Source organism: Carcharhinus amblyrhynchos, chromosome 1 (genome assembly GCF_965287045.1).
Source record: "Carcharhinus amblyrhynchos chromosome 1, sCarAmb.v2.hapA, whole genome shotgun sequence".
NCBI classification, from domain to species: Eukaryota; Metazoa; Chordata; class Chondrichthyes; order Carcharhiniformes; family Carcharhinidae; genus Carcharhinus; species Carcharhinus amblyrhynchos.
The window spans coordinates 115,171,599-115,196,188 of NC_137324.1; the positions used below are offsets into that span (position 1 = coordinate 115,171,599).

The window sequence follows — 24,590 nt, forward strand, 5'->3', positions numbered from 1 at the left end:
AAGGTTCAACACTTCTCCGAGATTGCTACGGCTGTCAAACAGTCAGCTGATACAAAGTATGCAGAACTCTTCTTCTGATTATATAGTAAGAAGGGTGGTGCCTTTGTGTTTTATGAACTCCATGCCTGTAGTAGGTCTGCATCTAGCCACTTTTAGAATGATCAGATTTCTGTATGACTTTGATAGCTAAACATTTTTAATTAATCTTTTTCTTCCCATTGGCAGCTACAGTTTGCTGTAAATTATTTGCCTATTGTTCTGTCTTCTTTGCAGAGATTTATAAGTTATGCCACTCATTGAAAACTGATTAGGATTTGTCAGACCCTGAATTATACTCGAGCACGAATATCTGGCTTCACGTAATTCGAGTGACAAGCTTTTCAGAGCCCCACCCGCTTTAAGTTGAAGGACATGTTTCATTTCCCAAGTAATTAGTTTCTATCTATGGGACAATAACTTCATTTTGCTTAGTTAATCTTTTTCAAAGATCTCTACGCTCTTGTATGTTTTTGTGACTTGGACAACCTATAGCAGGCACCCCAAAGCCCTGAAAAAGTAGCATCACTGCCGCCTTTGTAAGATCCTTCAAATTGAGTGGAAAATAGCACTGCCCTCGTGCAAGGCAACATGCCCAACTTTGAGGAGCTAATCACTAAAAAAACTTTGCTTGGCAGGGCACATTGTTAATGTGTCTGACACCGGCTCCCAAAGCCACTGCTCCACTGGGAATTTGGTTGTGGCAGGACACTCCCAGGAGGAAAATAATAAAGCTTTTAGGATATCCTCAAAACATGTCTGAAGAGGTCAAAACATCCCTGCTAACTCCTGAATCCCCGGGTTGTGTGACCAACCAAAATGGAGCAAGTTCATTTAGGTTGTACCAAATACCAGACCTCATCCGGAACATGCAGAAGCAAAGTTGAGGTACCGGACAGAGCACTCTGAACAACTCATCTATTGCTCCTTCAAGCACCACCTTCCCTGCATATGGCAGAGGCTACAGATTGTGCCCTAGACTTAGGGTGGCACAGTTGTTAACACTGCTGCCTCACAATGCCAGGGACTTGGGTTCGATTCCTGGCTTGGGTTACTGTGGAGTTTGCACGTTTTTCTGTGTCTGCATGGGTTTCCTCCAAACACTCCAGTTTCCTTCCACAGTCCAAGGATGTGCAAATTAGGAGGATTGACTATGCTAAATTGCCCCATAGTGTCAGGGGAACTAGCCTAGGTGGGATTGTGGTTTTGCAAACTCAATGGGGCCAAGTTGCCTCCTTCTTCTATGACTTAGCAGCCATTTCTGAACCCTCTTTGAACTAGAGACGAAGCAAATCATCTTAGGACTGCCTAAGAAGAAGATACGATGCATTTATCAACACTATTTCTGACTTTAAATGATATGTGAATAATGTTACCCACTTATTCCTTATGCAACAGTACACCCAGCACTTAAATGCCAGTTCAATAAACAACGTGTAAAATTTCTGCTTTGGAAACAGTACGCAATCTGGTTGCAAATTACAATCAAAAATTGTACAATTTTTCAGAATGAAATTTTTGCTCCAGTTTTCAGTCAAATTATGTACATGTCAACATATGTAAAATATTGAATGAACAAGTACAATTGGACAGTATCTTAAACCTAATTCATTTTACTTCTTTCCCTTGACACATTTCAAAGTGGAAGCTCGGTGCAGCTTTATTAATGCAGCTGAAAATGGTTATCACAAAAAAGTTAATGTTTTTGATAAGTATGTCAAATCTGCAACCTGTTTATCCTGATTTTAAATAACTGAAGAATGACTTTTAAAAGCTATACAGGACCGTATACTTGTTTTATTGTCAAACAATAGTCAGTTTCTTCGTAGATTAATTTTTTTGAATATTTAAAAGCCTTTGAAATATGTCTGTTTATGCTTTCTGAAACCATAGACATTAGTATTACAAAGAATCCCCACAGTACAGAAGAGGGCCATTCGGCCCATCGAGTCTGTACCAACTGCAATTCCACCCAAACCCTATTCCCATAAACCCATACATTTACTCTGCTAGCCTTCTGACGCTAGAATCAATTTAATATGACCGACCAATCAACCTAACCCACACATCTTTGGACTTCAGGAGGAAACATGAGTGCCCTGAGGAAACCCATGCAGTAAGAAGTCTGACAACACCAGGCTCTGTCTGAGGCCAGAACTCTCCATTCACCTGACGAAGAGGGAAACCTCGAAATCTTGTGAGTCTATTATCAAATAAATCGGTTGGACTAAAACCTGGTGTTGTCAGACTTTTTACTGTGTTTACGCCAGTCCAACGCCAGCGTACCCACATCATGAAACCCATGCAGACATGGGGAGAAAGTGCACACTCCACACAGAATGAACCCAGGTCCCTGGTGCTGTGAGGCAGCAGTGCTAACCGCTGTGTCATAGTGCCACATAAATCACAAAGGTTAATTTTAGGTGCCTTATTGAAAACTCACAAATAGGTCAGTGGAAACTCATGGTGGTGATTAATTCAATCTGGGCTACAGTCAGTTTAAGGGACGGGCTCAGTTTCTAACAAGCGTGTTTAAACCAGGGCAAATGATCATTGGTTTGTGCTGGTCATATGTGTTTTGCACTGTCTTGACTGACTTCTGGTGAGTGGCACTGATTATACTAATCCAACATAATGGAAACTCCAGGCCACGATTAGTATTGATGTTCTGTATGGTTACAGGGACAGGGCCCATCAGTAAAAGGTAAAGGCACCAAAGCCCCAGGTGAGAATAGGCTATTCTTCCTCTAAGGAACTGACTGGTGGTGATTTAACCTTTGGTTCACCCGCATCTCAGGTGAGAGGCAGGGTTGAAAAGACAGGCCTTCATGAATGACCTCAGCCAGTATGGGAATTGAACCCATGCTATTGGCATCACTGTGCATCGTGAAGCAGCTGAGTCCAGCCAATTGAGCTAAACCGATCCCTTGTTAACTAGTCAAGCGTTAATCAGTCAAGCATTAACCATCAGTTGCACTATTCATGTGGGATTCATGGGGGTAACTTGTTGTTTTCATAAACAGTTCACTTAATTACTAAATTTGGTTAGATTCTATTAGATTTAATGTCAGTTATTTCTGCATATTAAAAATCTTCTGAGCTTGCCTATAGAATATGAGTAGGAGTATATAAGCTTAGACAAAACAAATTCTTGGATTTTAATCATATTTAAAAGTTGACTTTATTGAAAACAGAATTAGACCCAACATATATCGAATCATGAAAACTGTGGTGCCTATTTTCACATGTATCATTCTGCAAGGGAGTTCCCATTTTTGTTTGACAAAATGCTCCATGAAGAAAAACAGAAGATTTTAAATAGATTGAGTAATATGATTATTTTGATAATTGTGAAGCATCTTCTGCAAAAATACTCTTGCTATTATTTGTATCATCACATTCACATTAATAACCTTTGGCATTAGAGATCTTTCTTTACTTGACAATGAGAGGGTTGCCCTACAATGAGAGTCCAAATAAATTGGACCTCTGTTCTCTGGTGTATAGAAGAATGAGAGGTGATCTCATTGAAACATGCACGATTCTGAAATGACTTGACAGGGTAGACACTGAAGTTGTGCCATCGCCTGGGGAATCTAGAACATGAAATCACAGTCTCAGTATCAGGAAAGAATCATTTGGAACGGAGATGAGGAAAATGGCTTCATTCGAAAGGTTGTGAATCTTTGGAATTCTCTACCCATGATGGTCATGGATGTTTCATTGTGGGGTGTATTTAAGGCTATGATGGAGAGATCTTTGATGTCTCAGGGAATCAGAGATATGGGGACAAGAGTAGGCAGGAAAATGGAGTTGAAACTGAATATCAGTGGTGATCATATTGAAATGGCAGAGCAGACTTGATGGGCAGTGTGATCTACTCCTGCTCCTGCCTCATGTTGTTGGTGAGATGATGTGGTTACTGAAAGACCAGCAATGTGCTTCATGACTTCTAAGGCCCAACTCCAATGAGCTTGATCTTCCTGCTCCATGTGCAGGATTTTACCATGGGCTCTGGCCCATTGACCTCGAGGTTAAGTTGGGATCCTGAGTTTGCACTTGCTGACAGTGAGTCTGGATGACTGTTTGACAGAGCAAAGAGCAAAGATATTCCTGAAGGCAGCTTCCTGATTGGCCAATTCTACACTCGCCAGCCTATTAAAGATGGCAGTCAGGCTCCAAATACTGAGCTCTGGAGTCATGGCAGCCTGTCCTCAGAACACGTTCCCCCAATGTTCACCAAGCTGGCCACAACAGGGACTAGGAAATATCAACCTCATATCTAAGTTAGTGCATCGAATTCAAGCTTCCTAAAGCTTCCATTTGCAACGTTCCAGTGAACCTTCACGCAATCTGGAGGAACAGCACCTCGTCTTCAGATTGGGCACTTTATAGCCTTCTGGACTGACCACTGAGTTCAATAACTTCAGAACATGAACTCTCCCTTCCATCTTCACCTCATTTCCATTTATTTTATTTCATTTCTTTTCATCTCATTCAATCATTTGTAATTCCCTCTTCCATTTTTCACTTCTCGTTCTCCATCTTGCCCTCAACAACCCCTCCCTTCAGAGCAAATGCCGCATTCCTCAGGCAGTCCCTTATCAATCTGTATCTCTGTTCTGCCATTCACACATCCTGATCACTTAAGGATACTCTTAGCACCTTTCTTCATCATCATTTACATTTACTTTGTTCAGTTACAGCCCTCCCCCCATCTTCATAGTATACATCTCTTCTGATTTTGTTTGCTCTAAGCCCTGATGAAGGGTCATCCAGATTTGAAATGTTGGATCTATTCACTCTCCATAGCTACTGTCAGACTTGCTGAGATTTTTCAGCATCTTCTGTTTTTGTTGTGGTAGACTCTCTGATGTTTATGATTCATTTATTTGTTTGTAATTTTTATTAATGATCTGGATGAGGGTATAGTTGGGTGGATTAGTAAATTTGCTGATGACACCAAAGTCGGAGGTGTGGTGGATAGTGAGGAAGGGTTTCATAGTTTGCAGGAAGACTTAGACAGGTTGCAGAGCTGGGCCGAGAGGTGGCGGATGGAGTTTAATGCGGAGAAGTGTGAGGTAATTCACTTTGGTAGGAACAACAGGTGTGTCGTGTATAGGGCTAACGGGAGGACTTTGAGTAGTGTGGATGAACAGAGGGATCTAGGTGTATGTGTACATAGATCCCTGAAAGTTGGGAGTCAATTAAATAAGGTTGTTAAGAAGGCATACGGTGTCTTGGCGTTTATTGGTAGGGGGATTGAATTTAGGAGTCGCAGCGTCATGTTGCAACTGTACACAACTCTGGTGCGGCCGCACTTGGAGTATTGTGTGCAGTTCTGGTCCCCACATTACAGGAAGGATGTGGAGGCTTTGGAGAGGGTGCAGAGGAGGTTTACCAGGATGTTGCCTGGTATGGAGGGGAGGTCCTATGAGGAGAGACTGAGGGATTTGGGGTTGTTTTCGCTAGAAAGAAGACGGCTAAGAGGGGATCTTATTGAAACATATAAGATGATTAGAGGTTTAGATAGGGTGGATAGTGATAGCCTTTTTCCTCGGATGGAGAAAGCTAGCACAAGGGGGCATGGCTATAAATTAAGGGGGGGTAGTTATAGGACGGATGTCAGGGGTAGGTTCTTTACCCAGAGGGTGGTGAGGGATTGGAATGCCCTGCCTGCTGCAGTTGTAAATGCGCCTAGTTTGGGGGCGTTTAAGAGATCCGTGGATAGGTTCATGGATGAAAAGGGATTGGTTTAGATTAGTGGGTCATTGTTTTGTAACTGGTCGGCGCAACATCGTGGGCCGAAGGGCCTGTTCTGCGCTGTAATGTTCTATGTTCTATTTGATTGGTTGCTGTCCTTCTCTGGTACGTGGCTTCCTTCCTGCAAAGCTGGCATTCGCCTGTAAAGCAGCAGCAGGTTTTAAATGTTATTGCTGCACCAGGTGTCCACCTCTCCCTGTCTTATTTTCAGTGTATTCCCTTTTGGGCACTTTGAGTCCAGCTCTCGCCTCTGTGAGATTTTCTTAGGGCCTGCACCACCAGCTCCCATCAACTTTTTTCTCATCAATCATTCAGAGTATTGCAACATTACACCCGACCATGCAAGTTTAAGATGTGGTCAGGAGCAGAACATTGTGGCAAGTGGTAATCCTGTGTCACATCACAAAATGGTCCAGCAAACTTGTAGTTTATGGTTTTTGTCGTGAATAGGTGTGGCAAAATACTCCTCATGGACACCTGGCAAACCTCTGGTCTACTGCTGTCCACTTGAAATTCACGCACCCCGCGCCTCCCCCCACCCTACCCCAAACGGTCCAATTGCCAGCCTCCCAAAACCAGGGAGCTGTGGCAGGATTTTTTTGCCTGCAGTTCACCACCAGCATGTCAGTCATGCTTGAGCCTCAAAATGGCTGCACTTCAAACTAGTTTGTGAGTTATTTGATTATCCCCAGCATGTTCCACCAGAATCAAGTGGCATTAGCGATATTTATAATAACCTTTAAAAATAATAAAGGGCAAAGATCTGGCATTAAATGGTAATTTTTTTAAAAATTGTCTGTGGGATGTGAGCATCATTGGCCAGGCTCCCTTGAGAAGGTGGTGAGCTGCCTATCAACTGCTGCAGTCCAAGAGGTGTCTGTTGGTGCACCCACAGTGCCGTTACAGCAGGAGCTGAGGGATTTTGTCTATTGACAGCGTGAGAACCACAATATAATCCCAAGTCAAGGTGGTGAGTGGCTTTGAAATGAAGTTGCTTCTCTTGTTTGTCTTGATGGTAGAGATTGTGTATTTGGAAGGTGCTGTCGAAGGAGCTTTGGCGAGTTGCTCGCTGCAGTGCATCTGGTAAGTGATACACATTGTTGCCACTGTGCCTGGGAGGGACCAGATACTAAAGGTGGTGGATAGGGTCTCTTCGAGAGCTGGTGCTGCTGAGGAGGGCTGAATGACCTCCCTCTGTGCTATTAGGATAGAAAGGAATAGTTTAAATTTCTCAGGTGACTATCCAAACATTATCCACAATTGTATTTAATTTCCACAGAGCCTATACCATTTAAATTTACGTATGTTTTCATGCCGATCATTGTGTGAAAGGTTTTGAAAATTTTATGCATCAGAGCTGAGAGCTCTTCCACGTCTGTGGTGGCCTCTCACAATCCTGATCTTTGCCACTAGTGCTTGTAAATTTTAGCTACTGGGTCCAATCAAATGCTGAATGAACTTTCAAGCTATTTCATGCTGAACAATTATTTTGGAGGACCCTGCAAAGATGTGAAAGGTGACCGAGATGTGAAATTGCTTCAGAATGATTGTAAATGCCATGCTGTGAAGCGAAATGAGAAATTGCAAAAGGAAAATGTATAGAAGTCAGAGTGTCAGGCCCCTCTCTGTTAGTATTAGCACGTGTACAATTTAAATACATGTGGAGGCGATACAAAAGGAACATTCAGTGCTTCAATATTAATCTTACAGTGCCAATAATCCTCTAAGTTATAAGGGCTGATTTTCCCAACTTAATACTGGTTGAAGATTGCGCATTTTACCAAGATAAATAATGCTGCAGTAATCATGAATTCCTCATTTTCGTGTCCTTTTATGATCCTGGAATTGAAGAAGAGGTACATCATTTCCAAGAGTCTATTGTCCTGGAAAATGCAATTAAAAACTGATTGAAGTGGTAAATATCTGCTGGCTCACTTGCTTTTCCATTGTTATGGGAAGCTAACATTTTAAGGGGGGGGAGGGAGGGGAAGGGATTCTATTTTCTGACCTGAATGAACAATTAATACCTGGTGCTAAATGTTGTTTATGCCTTTGTAAAATCTTTCTTAACCTGCTTTATTACAGCTTTAAGTAGTTTTTGTAAATCACTCATCTGTCAAAGCGGTAAGGGGAACCCATGCATGTGCATGTTTATAAATAAAGTAAGGTGATTTTCACACAAACCATTGTTGAAATCTGGAACCTGCTCTCCCCAAATAGCTTTGAATCTTGGAAAAATCGGATCTTCCAAGAGTAATGTATTTTCAGGGCTAAGGGATGGCAGATTTTAGACAGAAATGAGGAGGAATCATTTCACTCAAAGGGTCGTGAATCTGTGGAATTCTCTATCCCAGAGTACAGTGGATGCTGGGACACAGAACAAGTTTGAGGGGAGAGATTTTTAATTAGTAGCGGGATGATGGATTGTGGGGAGTGGATGGGAAGATGGAGCTGAGGCCGAGATAAGATCTGTCATGGTCGTATTGAAGGGCGGAACAGGCTTGAGGGGCTGAATTGCCTATCTTGCTCCTAGTTTTTATGTTATGTCCTTTGTAGATGAGGTGTAATGGGCTATGGAGCAATGGAATTGATGTGCAGATCAGCTGCAAGGCTCGAGGAGCTGAATAGCCAGCTCATGTGTCTAATATTATGCATTAAAAAATACACAGAGTAATTTAGCAGCATTACTGCTCCTGTATAGATGTTCAGTCAGAAAACATGCGTCTAAAACTCACAGTATTTTTTTAAAGCAGGAAAAACAAAATCTATTTTGTTGCAGTAAGCAAGACCAGACTAGAGGTGGTGTTGATGGACTTTTCCACCTTCCTTAACACTTGCTATAGTTTTAATGCTGATACTTCTATGAAGTAGCGACTTATTTCCTCAACACTGCAATGGTTCATCAGCAAAAGTGTTATTGAACAGTCAACTTGAAAGTCCATTCGCTGGTCAGAGAGAATCAAGTCGAGGGAATTTGTATTAAGTGAATAGTTGGTGTTCTTCCACTCAACTAATGCAGTAAGCTGGAAGATTATCTATTAGATGGAAAATATGTCATCTGATCCTGATCACCATGTTCTATCTCATTCTTTTCAACCTGCTGCACTTCCAGTGGCTGTTCCTCCATTGATAGAATAGGGCTATTGATATTAATCCTTAAATTAATTTCCTCTGTACTATTACAGAGGTGTTAATCTGTTAAAAATGAATGGTAACTGTCAAAATAACAAAAAAGTGCTCCTGGGTGTGTTAAATGAATGGTAATAATACTAAAAGGAATTCCTCTTCCTTTGCACTCAGCAGAAAAGATTGACCATTTTCTCATTTATGGGGAGAAGGAGCTGCTAAATGTATAGTTTATATTTACGACTCCTCTGGAAATAGTAATTAACAGACTCCTCTTATGACATTTCCAGCAAGTATTCCTCCTTAATTTTCCTGAGAAAATGACTTGGTGTAGGAGGTATCTCTTTACACCACAGTTTAAATGTATCCAGAATATTTTTGAGGGCGGCACAGTGGCACAGCTGTTAGCACTGCTGCCTGACAGCACCAGGCTCAATTCCGGCCTTGGTTACTGTGGAGTTTGCACTTTCTGCCTGTATCTGCGTGGGTTTCCTCCAGATACCCTGGTTTCCTCCCACACTCCAAAAATATGTGGGTTACTTGATTGGCCGTGCTAGATTTCTCCTTAGTGCTGGGGGGATTAGCAGGGTAAATATGTAGGGTTACAGGAATAGGGCCTGGGTGGGATTGTGGTCAGACTCAATGGTCCTACTTCTGTATTGTAGGGGTTCTATGATCATTCTAAGCTCTTCACAAGAGGCAAGTACAATCTTATGAAAAAAAAATCAGTCTTCACTACACAAGTTTGTACTTGAGTCACCTACAAGATAAAATGGGCTCAAACCACCAAAAAATAATGAAATGTGCAAAAATAGGCTGGAATCTTGTGGAAGGTAAGAGGATGTTGGCCACGAGCCCTCCCTCCTTCCTGAGACTGAATCCTTTTTCTCCAGCGCTGAATGCCTTTGAATGTGAGATCCCTCTCCTGGACCCCACAGGCAAACATGCACGGCCTTGTTTGTTGTGCTCCTGGCATGGGGATCCTCCTGCCCACCTCTAGGTTAATAACAACCACAAGGATGAAATATTAACTGGGCATTTATTGCCCAGTCTTAGAACCTCATTGGCTTTCCCATCGTGGTCTTAATCATAATGGAGTCAGGAAGCCAGCGGGTTCTCCACCTATCCCCCTTCTGCCTGATTAAATGCTTCCCCACCACCAAACTAGTCAGGCACAAGGTACAACCATTGGAATGAAGCAGCCAACCACTGCTGATGTAAACCTAAGGGTGGACTGGGGGTGTTTCCCATGCAAGGAAAAGACAAGCAAATCTCTGAGTTGTTTGGGAGCTCGCAGGACTTCTCTGAGCGAGGAAACCGGCACCAGGAACAGAATTCAGCAGCAAAGGCAGGGGGAGAGTCACCTCCGCCCTTGCTGCCAACACAACCCATCAACCACCCCCCCTCCCCCCCCTCCCCTGTCATTACTCTAGCAGTGATACTGAACCTCAGTCAAAATGACAGCAGCCACCTTCTCCCCAGTGGTGCTGTCAGTCAATAAAGCTGCTGGCTAACAACTTGCAGCCAGTAAGACTGCTGCAGTGAGTGTCCATGATTCCGGGGAAGCCCACCACTGTCCAGTTAAGCGTCAAAGTGGCAATTAATTTGGTAGGCTTTCCCAGAAAGAGGTGATGTGGTGCTCCCACTGGCTCTCTCCAGCTGGTGTGTAGGACCCTGTCTCCTCCATTAAATATTGTCCATTGTCTTTTGTATAAGATTCTGCAAGCTGCCATGTTGATAGTATAAGGTTAAACAAATGCATTATTCCAGATTTTCTATCATGCAGATACAAAGGATATCCCCAGTAAATGTTTATCCTGTACTTACTACAGGTTTCAGCATCAGCTATAATTAATCAGACAGCACTAATGTTGATACTTTTGTGTTGAGACAATGCAGGGTTCAACAGTTTCAGAAACGCTGCAGTGTAGAGTTAGCTGGAAAGGCTGTGATTGTCTTGGATGTAATTAATCTACTGGGGATTGTCTCCTTGAACAGCTCTGAGTAGTGGAGTTAAGGTTCAAGGGTTAGGAAATTTCAAAAGTAAATATTGATGGTATGTACCAGTCATTTTGGCATTTAATTTATGTTCATCCAAAACAATATTATTAAAATTATCCACCAGCTTAACCAATTTGCATGCATTTTTGCCACTCATGGCAAAGGATTGTGGGGTCCAATCCTACTCCAGGTACTTGAGATATAATTGGGGTTCGTACTGGAGGTGCTAGTTGTTGGAGAAAGCATGAAACTGAAGCTCATGGCCCTCTCGAGTGGGTGTATATGTTTCAATGGCACTCAAGAAGACAGGGTTTTTCCCATTGGTATCCTGGCAATATTTACCCTTGAACCAGCATTGCCAAATAGACGAACTGGTCATTAGCATTTTGGAGTTTGCAGGACATTGCTAAATTACAACAATATTTCAAAAGAAATGGCTGTAAAGTGCTTTAGGATATCCTGAGGTCCTGAATGTGCTCTGTAAACTCAGAAGGATTTTTGTCTTTCTTTTGTCCACGGTATGTTGGGTGTATGAATTATATGATCAATAATCCCACTGAGTGAAGGAATCACAATTTTCATGGTTACTGTGGGTAATAAAGAGTGATTGGTTCACCCAAAAACGTTCCCCCACAAAGCGGAGGTTTGGAGAAATGTGTGAATGCCAGCTCCACTCTCAAAGGTCTCTTTTACTCAACTGCAATGTATCTCAACAAAAGCAATAATCACAGCATGAACAAACAAAAAAAAAATCCAGTTGATTTGCACAGAGCCGAGGAAAGATTGTGTGGAAAAGGGTGTAAACAGACTAAAACTTTATTAGTGTCACAACTAGGCTTTCATTAACACCGCAATGAAGTGGAAAAGGTGGCCAACACAGACATGAGAAAGGACATTATTTCAAATGAATAGAAACAAACGCCTAGCATTCAAAGTCTGTAATTATTAAAATCCAGAGATTTAAATAATCAGAACTGTAATTAATAATGAGCTGTTTCATCCAAATTATTCAAAGACGAAAGTTCTTGTTTGATTCTGTTGCAATATTGATGCTTAACTGTAATACATATTTTCTCTTGACAAATCAACTTTTTCTAAAAGGTGTGCGATTGAGAAACATCCAGTTAGAAAACTGGTTTAATTGTCAGCAAATAATCTATCATAAATTTCTTACTTTTTAATTTTTTTGTGTTTACGATGAAAACAGAAGTTGGTGAAGTCAAATTATTTTTCAGTTCTTGTGCCAGATTTACCAGATCCAGCACAGTCCAGATGCACATCATTCCGCACACTTGATTTGTCTTGTCAGAAATGTTAAGAATTTTGCATATAAACTTACGGAGTGATTAAGTAGCATATGGAGTTATTGCATAAATGGCTAAAGTTTTTTTTAGCTAAAGATGAATATGAGGAGTAAAGAAATGAAAATGGAAGGAGCATCAACAACATTTTAAAGTAGATGGTTGTATTATAGGAGTATGTGTTCTTCCCCAAGAGTTCTGTGCCCATTTTATAGAAGGAAAATATTCTAGATCGTATGAAGACACTAAATGTAAAATGATAAACTCCCCCTTTAAATGGCTTTCTGTGAGTTTACATAAATGTTTGGTATTAGATCAAATAGCAACCAAGGGGCCACATTTTTCCCTGCACAAATGAAACACTGCATTTTTTTCTTTCATAAATACAGCCTGGAAATGCAATCAAGGGAAATGATATTCTAAGAATGCAATTGTATGAGTTCACGAGCGAGAAAAAATGCAGAAATCAAATAATAATAATTATTTCTTGATTTTGAAATAGCTAATGAGCAAATTAATTGGTGTAAATAGAGAGAATTGATCTTGCTCTGTAGTGTGCAACATTTCTGACAAATGGTTCAAAGACAATTGTGGACATTCCATTTTATTCATGATTACCTTAAATGTCTGTATTCAGTTCAGTTGTGGCTTTGCACAAATTTCGTCTTCACACTAATATGTTTAACTTTAGGCTGGAGAACCCATTGGCCACAGTTAAGGGTGTATAACTTTCTCTGCAGATGCCCCAGATGCGTGCCTGGCTGCACAAGCGTTTTGGATTTGTATAACTCCATGAGCTTTGGCAGCATGTCCCAACACTGGACTTTGTGTTTTTTGAGATTTAAATCTTTTAAAGACATTTTATAATTAAGAATGTGTTTGCATTTTGATAGAAATTCAATTTACTTCACAAATAAGACGCGAATGTTGAGTATACCTCTTCATTTAAATATTGCATATAATCCAAACAGTTTAAATGAGCTTTCCTACTTTGACAACTCTTTATTCTCTCAACTTTTCCTAACTGTGTATCTCTTAGCAATCTGGTGAGTTTTACTGGAGCCTTTCTATGGTACAGCATTTGTTTCTGTGTACATTGACAAAACTCAGCTGTATCTCACTACCACTTCCACTCATTTCCTCGAGTGTTGCTAAAACTTTAAAATTCTGGAAGAATGAGGTTCTGTATACATGTTTTTTCAAAAACCATGGAAAAATAATTTGTAAAATGCATACCTGACAGCTTCAGTTGTATGTGGAACTATTTTCTGAGGAAAGAAACCAATTGGTTTGTTTCGAGAACAATCTTAATACCAGGGCTACAATCGTCTGCCCATATAACACAAAATGGCATATGGGACGATGCTGTTGCCTTTAAACAATGAGAAAGCAAAGGAGGTGTTGTAAAACAAAAGGGGAAAAATGTAGAGAAGAAAAAGGTGATTGAGAGGGAGTGGGGAATGAACCCATTGAATTCTCAGAATGAGAAGTTAGAGATGGGAGGGAAAATAACTGCATCAAACTAAAGGCAACCAGGAGAGAAATAAAAATAGAGAGCTACCTGAGATCTCTCAGATGATGAGGAGATGCTGGTGTTGGACTGGGGTAAGCATAGTAAGAAGTCTGACAATACAGGTTAAAGTCCAACAGGTTTATTTCGCAGCAGTAGCTTTTGGAGCCTCAAGCTCCTTCTTCAGGTGAGTGAGGACTCAAGATTTCTTACTGTGCTCACCACAGATATCAGCTATAAACAGTTCTATTCTTTAGTGATTTAAATAAAGATTTAATTCCTCTCGTATCCTAGAATATAGTGTACTCAAATCAAAAGGGACGTCTTATGCCATTTAAATGGAGTTTATTTTCAATTTGCTTTAATGAAAGAAAATGAACCAATTGAGACCCACTTGTAGTAATGTTGCTTTGGCACAGCGCATGCATTTACATTGGCACAGAGCCAGCATACGTGATGAACTTATTCATTCTACTGCGGAACACATTGCGCTTAATCCAAAGACAGATTAAGATTTTGTATGTTCAATTTCACAGGCTCAGTAATAGATGTCCCATCAGATATTATGTTCAAAAAAAATGTTTTATAATGGTGGGAACAAGCAATCACAATGTGGCAGCAAACAGTGGCAGCATATATGGCAGCATTCTCTTGTGAACCTGATTCCTGGTGGCAGCTTTGACCCAACCCAATTCCTGCTGGCAGCTTTCATATTTGAATAAATGAACATGCAGGTGACAAATCTGTCACATATATAACATGGAAAGGATGGACATAAAGCAGAAAAATCAAGGGAGTTAATTATATGAATGAAATAAATAATTATACATTGAAATGAATAAATTTGTGGTTGCTGAAAGTATTTTAAACAAAAAGAAACGCAAAGCCTTTGTGTTCAATCTTTAGAAAAAGGTAGACTGCTACTACACTTGTTTTAGCCAGATTAAAACCGTTGAACCAAGAAGCTCAGCAGTGATTCTTGGCGATAAGAGTAAGCCATGGTCTAGATCTTTTGGATTAAGCACCACTCACTAGCTTTTACATTTCCACTGATCTTTGTGTTAGCCTGAGTCAACAGTATAGCTGACACAGATGAATGATTTTAGCCACAGAAAGCTTTATACACAGAAGTCAACAGCACGCTCTTCGAATTAACCTAGTTTCTCAGATTTTTTGTGTTGCAACCATACTCTTATTGATTTATTAACTGCTGTGTTTGGCACAGCAGTGCCTAATAGCTTTGTATTTTCTAGATCTATGCAAAGTTCAGCAAATGTTGTGTTATGATTCTAGCTGATAATGGTGGACAGAGTAAAACCTGGCTTGGTAGATCATAACTGGTTTTTTTTAGAAACTGTGGAGGTCGGTTACTGAGCACATTCACAAGAATCTGCCAGAATACTTTTAACACAGAATTAAATGTTTATTAAGCAAGAAAAAAAAATGAGCTATATTACACTGAGCAAAAAGGTTGGAAAGATTCCAATGCAGATACCAGAAAATTATTCAAACTCCCAGTATTGCTTTTACCCCAGTGATCCCTATAGCCACAAAACCCCTGTGAAGATTTATCACTGTCTCAGCTCCAAGGTTTCTTGCTCAAGTTAGCTCAGTTTCAAACAGTTTTCTTCAGGCCAACTGTTGAGTACTCACTAAATGCTTTTCTTCAGCTGGTAGATATCATGCGAAAACCACAATCTAAACTCTATTACTTCAACTTCAGTGCAAATGCATGAGTTCCCGAAACTCAATTCCCCACTAACCTTACAGAATTTGTTATTGGGTTAGATTAGCATGCACACTCTGGTATACACACACTAACTGATCACCCTTCTGTGTTTCCCTGTGTCCCGGTGTGTGTGTGTCTTTGGCTCCTATTGCTAAGCAACAGCACAGTTTTTTCTACTTACTTTAACTTCTCGAAACTATTAACCCCTTGGTAACCCATCTCTTCTTTCCAAGAGTTATGAACCCTCATTAGAAATGTGTGTATACAAAGAGCCTCAGACTTCCCAAAATCTAACTCACTTAAACCAGGTTTCACCTTTCTCAACACCCAACAACAAAAAAAATAAACTTAACACTATATGTTGTTCTTAACAGCTGATACTGCAATTTTCCAGTCATGTTATTAACCACAGGATGCCAAGATTCCCCTGACTTGGAGATATATCACATTTGCTTCACTGTCATTGACTCAAAATCCTGGAGCTCCCTCTTTAACAGCAGTATGGATATTCTTACATCACACGGACTGCAGCAGTTCACAAAGATAGCTTACCTCCTCGAGAACAGTTAGGGATGGGGAATAAATGCTGGTCTAACCAGCAGTGCCCATTTCCTATAAATAAATTTTAAAAATCACTTCTTATAACCAACATAACCTTAAATTTGTACAATATTCAGTGTTGAAAAGTGTGATTTATATCATCTGCATTGCTCACGTAATGTTTTAACTCTCAGCATCTGTAGCTTCACGGAAGGTTAAAAATGAATTATGTGTCAGGTTGCATTTGCTCTTTGGAATGAATAGCAAATCCATTTCCATGCAGGTGACAATGAAAATGCCAAGGTAAATGGAACTTATGTTAAGTTAATCCTTGATGAATACATCACCTTACCTAAGATTTTGACTTGAGACTGGCTCCTGAAGCTAAAATATTTAAGGATTATGCCTTTTAATAATTAGATATACTAAGCTGCAAACAGAAGTAACAGTCTGTAAAATATTGGGACACTCATAATGTTCTATCTTCCGTACCATAATGCACAAAATATCTGTTTCTTTGGGGCCTCAGATAGCTTATGAAAATAGGTGGGAGAGAAGAGGCCCACCTAAAGTGGAAAGTGAAGTGAGATCTATGAACTCTAGATTCTATGTTGAAAATATTCCATCAGTACTTTCATCCAGGATGAATAGAAATGATCATTTTCCCCATAAAAGGCTTGTGATGTGACAAGAACGGCAGAGCAGGAGGGTTGGCCATCATTTTGGAGGATTCTTAGATACGCCGTGAGGCTGCAAATCTCAAGAAGTAGGAAGACAAAGCAATTGGCTGAAATGATAGTGGACTTGGAAGTGAGGAAGCCGCATTGAGATGGGTCACTGATGCATTCCTGCCACTGAATAACTTTCCCAAGGACAGGTTATGAAGCAGATTGCAGTGAATTATTCTGGTTAAGGCCTCAATGAGGGGTGATCCTGTAGCCTCACCTGCATTTTGCCACTGCAGAGGTTGCCAGCTGAATGGATGTGGCCTCTCTGTGACAGGCTAGGGGGTCATTGGAGCCCAAGCCCTATTGCTGGGGCTGCAAACCTGTAAGCTGAAAATTACAGCTGATCCTGATCCAGTAGAGTGGGTATTCCCTCCATTTCACTGGACCTACCAGTGTCCAGTCTGTTTATTTCTCCACTGTTAGAGGCTCTCTCACTGGGCAATGTATGTTGAGGTGCCCTCATGGTCAGAATCTGCCTCTACAGCACCCAAATCACCCCTGTGAAACTGCCAATTCCATTGAGGTCTTCATATTAGGACTGCGGCATCAAGAGCCCATTGTGCTGAACAGAATGACGAATGTGAAGGTGACCAATTAGAACAATGCCATCGTGAAGGTTGCTAAGTCCATCTCATGTCTGAAAGTGTGGGCTGGGGACTCCCATTTACTTGTGGTACCGGGATCCTGAAACCCACAGGAAACTTCAGCCCATGAAACTGTTTTTTGTGATGACACTTGGTTGGAGCTGGGAGATCTCAAATAACTCTTATGGGGAAACTATAATAAAGAAAAAACGCACTTTAGTGAAATGTTGTTACCATCAAATTCAGAGTGTTTATTTTTAATCATGTACTGACAACTTGTTGGTGTATCTGCCAATATTGTATCACACTTTAGCTTATTATTGTATATGCATTCAATTGGTATCATCTGTGAGCTATAGCTGAATAAAATTGAAGTAAATATGGTCGGTCTGAGGAGAAGAAACTACTGTTTGTGGGAGAAGTACTTCTGTGATACATTTTTGCTGTGAAGCTTGGAAATTAGATTCAGGTTAAAATTATAGTTACAAATTCTCTGACACATCTTATTCATGAGAAAAATAGAAGTTGCCGGTGTATTCCTAGCATCGCAACTTATTTGACCCTGTTAATTTTTTGTGGGAGCTGCTACACTTTGCTGAAGGTTGGAATCTGTAACAGTGTGCCTCAGGAGGTCATGTCAATTCCTAGTCCCAACATCGGTTCACGTTTGGTGGTTGCTTCATGTTCGTACTACAAACTATGAAGGATGAATTAGCGAATAATGTAAATACTGCAGGCAAATGAAATATAAAAATGCAGCAAAAGCAACATCAGATTTTTGACTCCTATCAGCAAGTTCTTGTTGTAGCATGTTCAGAGAATGTCATTTGAACTGAGTGCAGCTTACTTTTTATCTTTCAGACACATACTGGAGAGAAGGAGAAGATTTGTCCGTATTGTGGGCAGAAATTTGCCAGCAATGGAACATTACGTGTGCACATTCGAAGCCACACAGGTACATGTTGTGCAGCGTTGAGGAGATTGATCTAAATTAAATGCTATTTTTATTTAGAGGATGGGTACACAAATAAGCTGCTGCTTTGTCATGCTGTACAATGGCAAATGTGGCCATGAGTTTGCAGTAGGTTACAAACAATCTTATTTCCAATGTTGGTTTGACATTTGGAAACCAGATGCATCTTATTAACAGTGAGGCAAATCAGACTGATCTGAATCTGCTGCTATTAACTGAGTGGTGAATTCTATTCTAGCGTCCTGGTAAGAGTAATAGGTCAGTCTATTTGACTAAATAATGAAATTGTTATGACAATGCCATGAGTTGTTTTGATGTGTGTATGTGGCAGAACAGGGGTTCTTAAATGTTTTGTACTCCGAAGGCAATGTTATAACAATTCCACTGACCTCTGTAGTACAACAGAAATATTTTTCCTGTGTAAAAATTAGCTATACAGTTGAACAAGTATTTATTATTTTTGTGTTGCTTTCGTAATGTGACATTTGTTGCTCGCAGGGAGTTGCTCCTCTTGTCTGGTCATAACCAGCAGCAAATCCCAGAACGCAGTCAGTTGGCTCACCCTACACAGCTTACTGAGCTAACATGAAGGGCCCAGTTTATATCACTGTCATTGAGTGCATCACTTATAGTGATCACCACTCCAGTGTGTCTCACTGAAGAACAGTAAGTTTTCTTTCACACTCAAGTAGGTAGCTAGTGGAAAATCTTTCCAGCACAAAGGCTTTAAGATTACTGGGGAGGGTGTGTGGAGTGTGGCAGTGCGGGAAAAGCCTAGCAGGTGATGTGGAAGCTCTACTGATAGGATCTGATTCAAATAATTTGCACATTACCACCTGATAGCCGGTTAGAATGACTGAATGGCTGTTGGGTGAGGGCACACCCACAAGCAACCGGAGGTCTCAGCCAAGAAACTGTGAGGAGGGTTCTCAGCAGTTTGTTCAGGAGAAAGCTTGGAGCCAGGATCAGAAGTAGGGAAGCAGCATTTCTGAGTTTGGGAGAGGGGGTTGTGGCAATCTGATGGGAGGTGAAAGCTTACAAGTTCAGGGTCATGACCTTGGAGGGTTGTGGAAACTCAGAGGCTGGGGACTCCAGTCCCTTTGGGCACAGAAAGGAAATCTGAAAAAAAATAATCTGAATATTTTCTGAGCCTCTTCTGACCAGAGTTTGGGTCTCCACATGTTGTTCTCTAACAACAAAGCCAACACTGTTCACCCTCAAGCCTCAGGTTAAAACTATGACAGGGATTCTCCTAATTAAAAACCCTGGATTTTGGGTGTAATTACCTGATTAAACCTCCAGCATCTGTGCATCAGAGTGTCTGAGATTCCTGCTGGCATCCCGCTGGAGAGGCGGGCAGTATGGTGCTGAGTGGGTCACTACGCATGTGTCAGTCTGTCAGTGGGGAGATTGGTGAGGTACACCAGACCCTCCATCGCTGGCCTCCTGAATTCTTTTGCAAGGCCCCACCCCCTCCACCGATTGCTGGCCTACCTGAACCCTCCCCCCGGGTCAGTCCCAATCGTCAGCCTACCATGGCCAACCTTGATCACCCCCTCCCTCCCTCCTCCACTGATCCCATTGCAGAATGGCATTGGGTTACCACCACCACCACGAATCGTCGCCCTGCCTCCCAGCAGGCCCTCCCCATTGGCACTGTCCAATGTCCCCATTGCACTGGGATGTGCAAGGGTGCCCGGTGTGCAGTGCCAGAGTGTCAGCCTGACACTGCCCAAGTGGCACCCACTGCCCCCAACCACAATGGCCTCCACCCCCACCAGCGGGATGAGCGCACCTGTTCTTCATTTGGGGTGGGTGCAGGGGGTGAGGGAGAAGGAGACACCACTGAGCTAGGGGTCTACCGTCCTAAGCCCACTAATAATATGGAAATAGCAACTTCGATATGGTAATCAGGCCTGCCCTGATTTCTGGTGCATGGCTGACTGATTACATCAGAAAAAGGGCCTGGAGATCTCAGCTGTTTACAAGTCCCGCTGTTAGTTTGTGGCTTGCTGCACTACTCAAGTAGCGCAGCAAGTAAGAACACCGGGTCTATATTTCAGATTCTAATGATCTGCTTCCTCCCTGCTTGCCTGTTTAAAAAGGCAGATTAATATGGGACAAACCCCATAACTAATGAGATTGAGTATTTTACTTTTAACTGCCAACTCCTTCTCAGTTTCTGAGAAGTAGTTAAATTTTGGACCAAATGGGCGAATGTTAGCTGTAAGCATCTTTCTCTGAAGTAAGTGTACTTCCTGGATGTTGCATATAGTTTAAACAGCTTGTATTTCCTAGATCCTTGCTATAAAATTATTTCTACTTTTACTGAAATTGTTATGTTAATAATAATGCAAGACGAATGATTGTAGAGATCTCTGATTGTAACATAGTTTCTTTCAGTCTGATCTCAGGGAGTTCTGCTTTTTCCACATAACCCTTCACATTCGGGGGCTAGGAACCCTGCAATCAGATCCCACAAAAAATTTTGTGGTGTGATTTCTGATTTGTTGGTGACAAAAAGGACCAATCATTAAAAATATGGATGAAACTCTACCAGTTCCATTATACTATGTCCAGCCTCATTTCCTAGCTCCAGGCCTTGCAATTGGCCTTTCCTAACTTCAGGTCTTGTCTCCTGTTTCAAGGTTCAAGTTAATGCCCATCTTCTGTGGTTTCATTCAAATGTCTTGGACTCGACCACCAATTCATATCCCTCTGCCCTGCTCTTTGTATGGTGCCAGCATTGCAGAAGCTGGCAAATGGAGCCACCCTTACAATTTTGATATGGTTGGAAGTCCTAATTCTACCATTATGACAAAAATGGGAAGAGTGTTACTTGGTTTAAATAAAACCTACTTTACAACATTTATTTGGGCCTGGAGGTGATAGGAATATTAAAAATCATGCGATTTTAATGTGTAAATAAAAGAACAAGTGCATTTGTGTGAGAAGTCATGCTAAGCTAGCAGGAATTCTTGACTGCATAAGCTCATTGCTTGGACTCCATTTATTTCAATCCTGCATATCCTTCTCGGGGACAATTAGTAAAGTGCAATAAATGCATTACCAGCGATGATCACAACCCATGGTCAAACGTAGGCATCAAAATGACATTTGCTGACAACAAAAAATTCCAGAAAACAACATGGAGAATCTAGCAGGAAACTTGCAAAAGCAGTTTGTTGGGATATGTGATTTGGTTGATGCATGCCAAATGAAATTTAGCACTGTTTTACACACTGTGCAAAAGAAATATTGTAAGACTTTGATATTGACTGAACTGGTTTTGCATTAGTAAAAGGTTAAACATTATTCTGCACTGCAACATCAGGAATCTCGCCAGAAATGGCAAATTGTATCTATGAAGAAAGATTGGGTAGGATGGAGCTGTTTTCTTCGAAATAGAAAAGGCTGAGGAGAGAGAGTTGATTGAAGTACATAAAATTAAGAAGGGTCTGGAAAGAATGGACAGGAAAGACCTCTTTCCCCCAGCAGAGAAACCAATAATCTGGTGCATAGATTTAAAATATGTGACCAAAGGATTAAAAAGAAATTGAGAAAAATGTTTTTCACTGAGAGAGGATGTTTCGGATTGGAAATCATTGCCTAAAAAAGGTAATAGAAGCAGAAACCTTCACCGAATTTATAAAGTACTTGAGTATGCATTTGAAATGCCATAATCTACAGGGCTACAGACCATAAACTGAAAAGTGGATATTAACTGGATATATCTTCATCAGCTACAAGATGGACCAAATGACCAGCCTCTGTGCTGTAACCTTTCTGTGTTTCTATCTGGGTTTAACGTGCAGAGGAAAACTAGAGAATAAGGAGCCTATGGCATGCAACAAACATTAGGCAAATTTTATAATTAGCTGCTCCTGGGGGAAAGCATTGTCCACCATTCGCATTTATAAGAAATTATCGGAGGTTACTGAGCTATAAAGCATCTTCTGTCCACTAATCTAGAAATATGAGCTCATACCTTAACATCTTGATGCTCATCATGCAAAGCTCCATTTTGGGAACATAAATACAGATTCCATTCTGCTTTAAGTCTACTGGAGTTATGATAAGGTTTTACAATGCACTGGTCAGTCCCACAGACATGGTGGCTTTGGAGACAGTACAGAAAAGGTTAACCAGGATATTGCCTGGTATGGAGGGTATTAGCGATAAGTAGAGATTGAATAAACTGGGATTGTTTTCCCTGGAAAGACGGAGGCTGAGGGAGCGACCTGATAGAAGGTTATAAAATTATGAGGGACATAGATAATGTGAACAGTTAGAAGTTTTTTCCCAGGGCAGAAATGACATTCACAAAGGGGCACAAGTTCAAGATAAGGGGGCAATGATTCAGCAAAGATGGGCAGGGGAATATTTTTACGCAGAGGTGGTGGGGCCTGGAATGCACTGCCAAGTCAAGTAGTTAAGGCAGATATGTTAGTGACGTTTATGACTTATCTGGATAGGCACATGAACAGACGGGGTATAGAGGGATACGGACAGTTGGTCTAGTTAGGACAACATAATCGATGTAGGCTTGGTTGGCTGAAGGGTCTATCCTGTACTGTATGGTTCTTTGTTTGACTATGATAAGGACTGCAAGACATAACAGGCTACAAGATAAAAGACATGTAAATTGGCCAGCACAAATGCACCCCTCCCTGATGAGCTCAATACATTCTATGCCCATTTTGAGCAAGAGGTCAGTGTGAGGATGCCCTCGACCCTGAAAGCCTTGGATGAACCTGTATCCGAGGTCGCCATCACAGATAACAGAGCAGCCTTCTTGAATTTCAACCCACTGAAAGCAACTGTCCCAGATGGGGTACCTGGATGAGCACTCAGATTCTGTGCGGACCAGCTAGGTGGGGTATTCATAGACATCAGACACCTTGAACCAATACTTACACCAACCTGACGTCTGCTTCCAGAAGGCAACCATCATTCTGGTACCAAAAAAAAGCCAGGCACAGTGTTCCTTAATGACTATCGTCCGATGGTTCTCACATCCATCATTGTTGCTTCAAAAGGTTAGTCATGGCATGAATCAATTCAGGCCTCCCAGATTGTCTGGATTCACTACCACCACAACAAGTCCACAGCAGATGCCATCTGCCTGGCCCTATATTCAACCTTGAAACACCTAGACAGCAAAGATACCTATGTCAGACTCCTATTTATTGACTACAGCTCAGCCTTCAACACTATTATTCCTATAAAACTCATCTCCAAACTCCAACCGACTTAAGAACAGCTTCATCTCTGCTGCCATCAGACTTTTGAATGAACCTATCTTGGATTAAGTTGATCTTTCTCTGCACCCTAGCTATGACTGTAGCACTACATTCTGCACCCTTTCTTTTCATTCTCTATGTATATTTGCTGAGATGAAAGCTGTTTACACTGTTTTGTCTGTATAGCACGCAAGAAACATGCTTTTCACTGTATACTAATACATGTGACCATAATAAATCAAATCAATCACACATAGAGGAAACATGCTCTGTTTCTGGCACAAAAGCTTGCATTTACACGTAAAGGGGTTAAAAAAGAGCAACAAGATTGATTGCAAGTGTAAATTAGATTTTTAACCATTATACTCTCAAATGCAAGCAATTAAAAAGTGGACCTCAACAAAGTACATAAAATATTAAATGATATAGATAAGATTATTATTTTAAAGTATATTTCAGGAAATTAAGCTCATAAAGCATAAATGAAAATAGGTGAAAAGTAAATGAGTTAATAACATGAAGAAGATAAATTTTCATCCTGAATGATAAATGTTTGGAATTATCAACTAAGCACGGTGAACCTCAGGCAAAAACACAGAGCTAATCAAAATTCATGTAGATGCCACAAAGAATTAGTTTTTGAGCAGAATAAATTAATTTTGACAAGTTAAATGAACTTTTCTGTTTTATGACTTTTCATATGTTGCAATATTCAGTACAAGACAGATATGAATCAAATATGTCACTGGTACTACATGCATTCCATTCTGGAGCTGTCCTGCCTGTTTAAACTCTTGACCCTCCTATACTGGTATCAGTGTAACTACTGGCTTTATACTTGCCACATCATTGGTATTATACCAGTATAAACATATTTAGATGCTTAGTTCCCTTGGTGTGATTCAAAAGATGCTAGTGGGTTGGCTGTAAGTCATTCTACATTGACATCTTATCCTCTGTCATTCAGATTGGATTTCAAAGAACTTAGCTGTGCTGTAGCATTAATGTGGGTACCTTGCAACTGATACCCACAATAAATATTCTACAATCCCTCAT

General features: G+C 40.9%; 1 protein-coding gene across 3 annotated transcripts in view; it reads left to right on the plus strand.

Annotated features, from left to right (window-relative positions):
- prdm5 (PR domain containing 5) overlaps positions 1 to 24,590 on the plus strand; it is a 274,967-nt gene that overhangs the window by 156,380 nt on the left and 93,997 nt on the right. For all 3 annotated transcript variants that reach the window (XM_080199169.1, XM_080199189.1, XM_080199178.1), the window contains one exon: positions 18,180 to 18,273. In XM_080199169.1, coding sequence (XP_080055295.1) covers positions 18,180 to 18,273 — 94 coding nt within the window. The remainder of the gene's footprint in view (positions 1 to 18,179; positions 18,274 to 24,590) is intronic.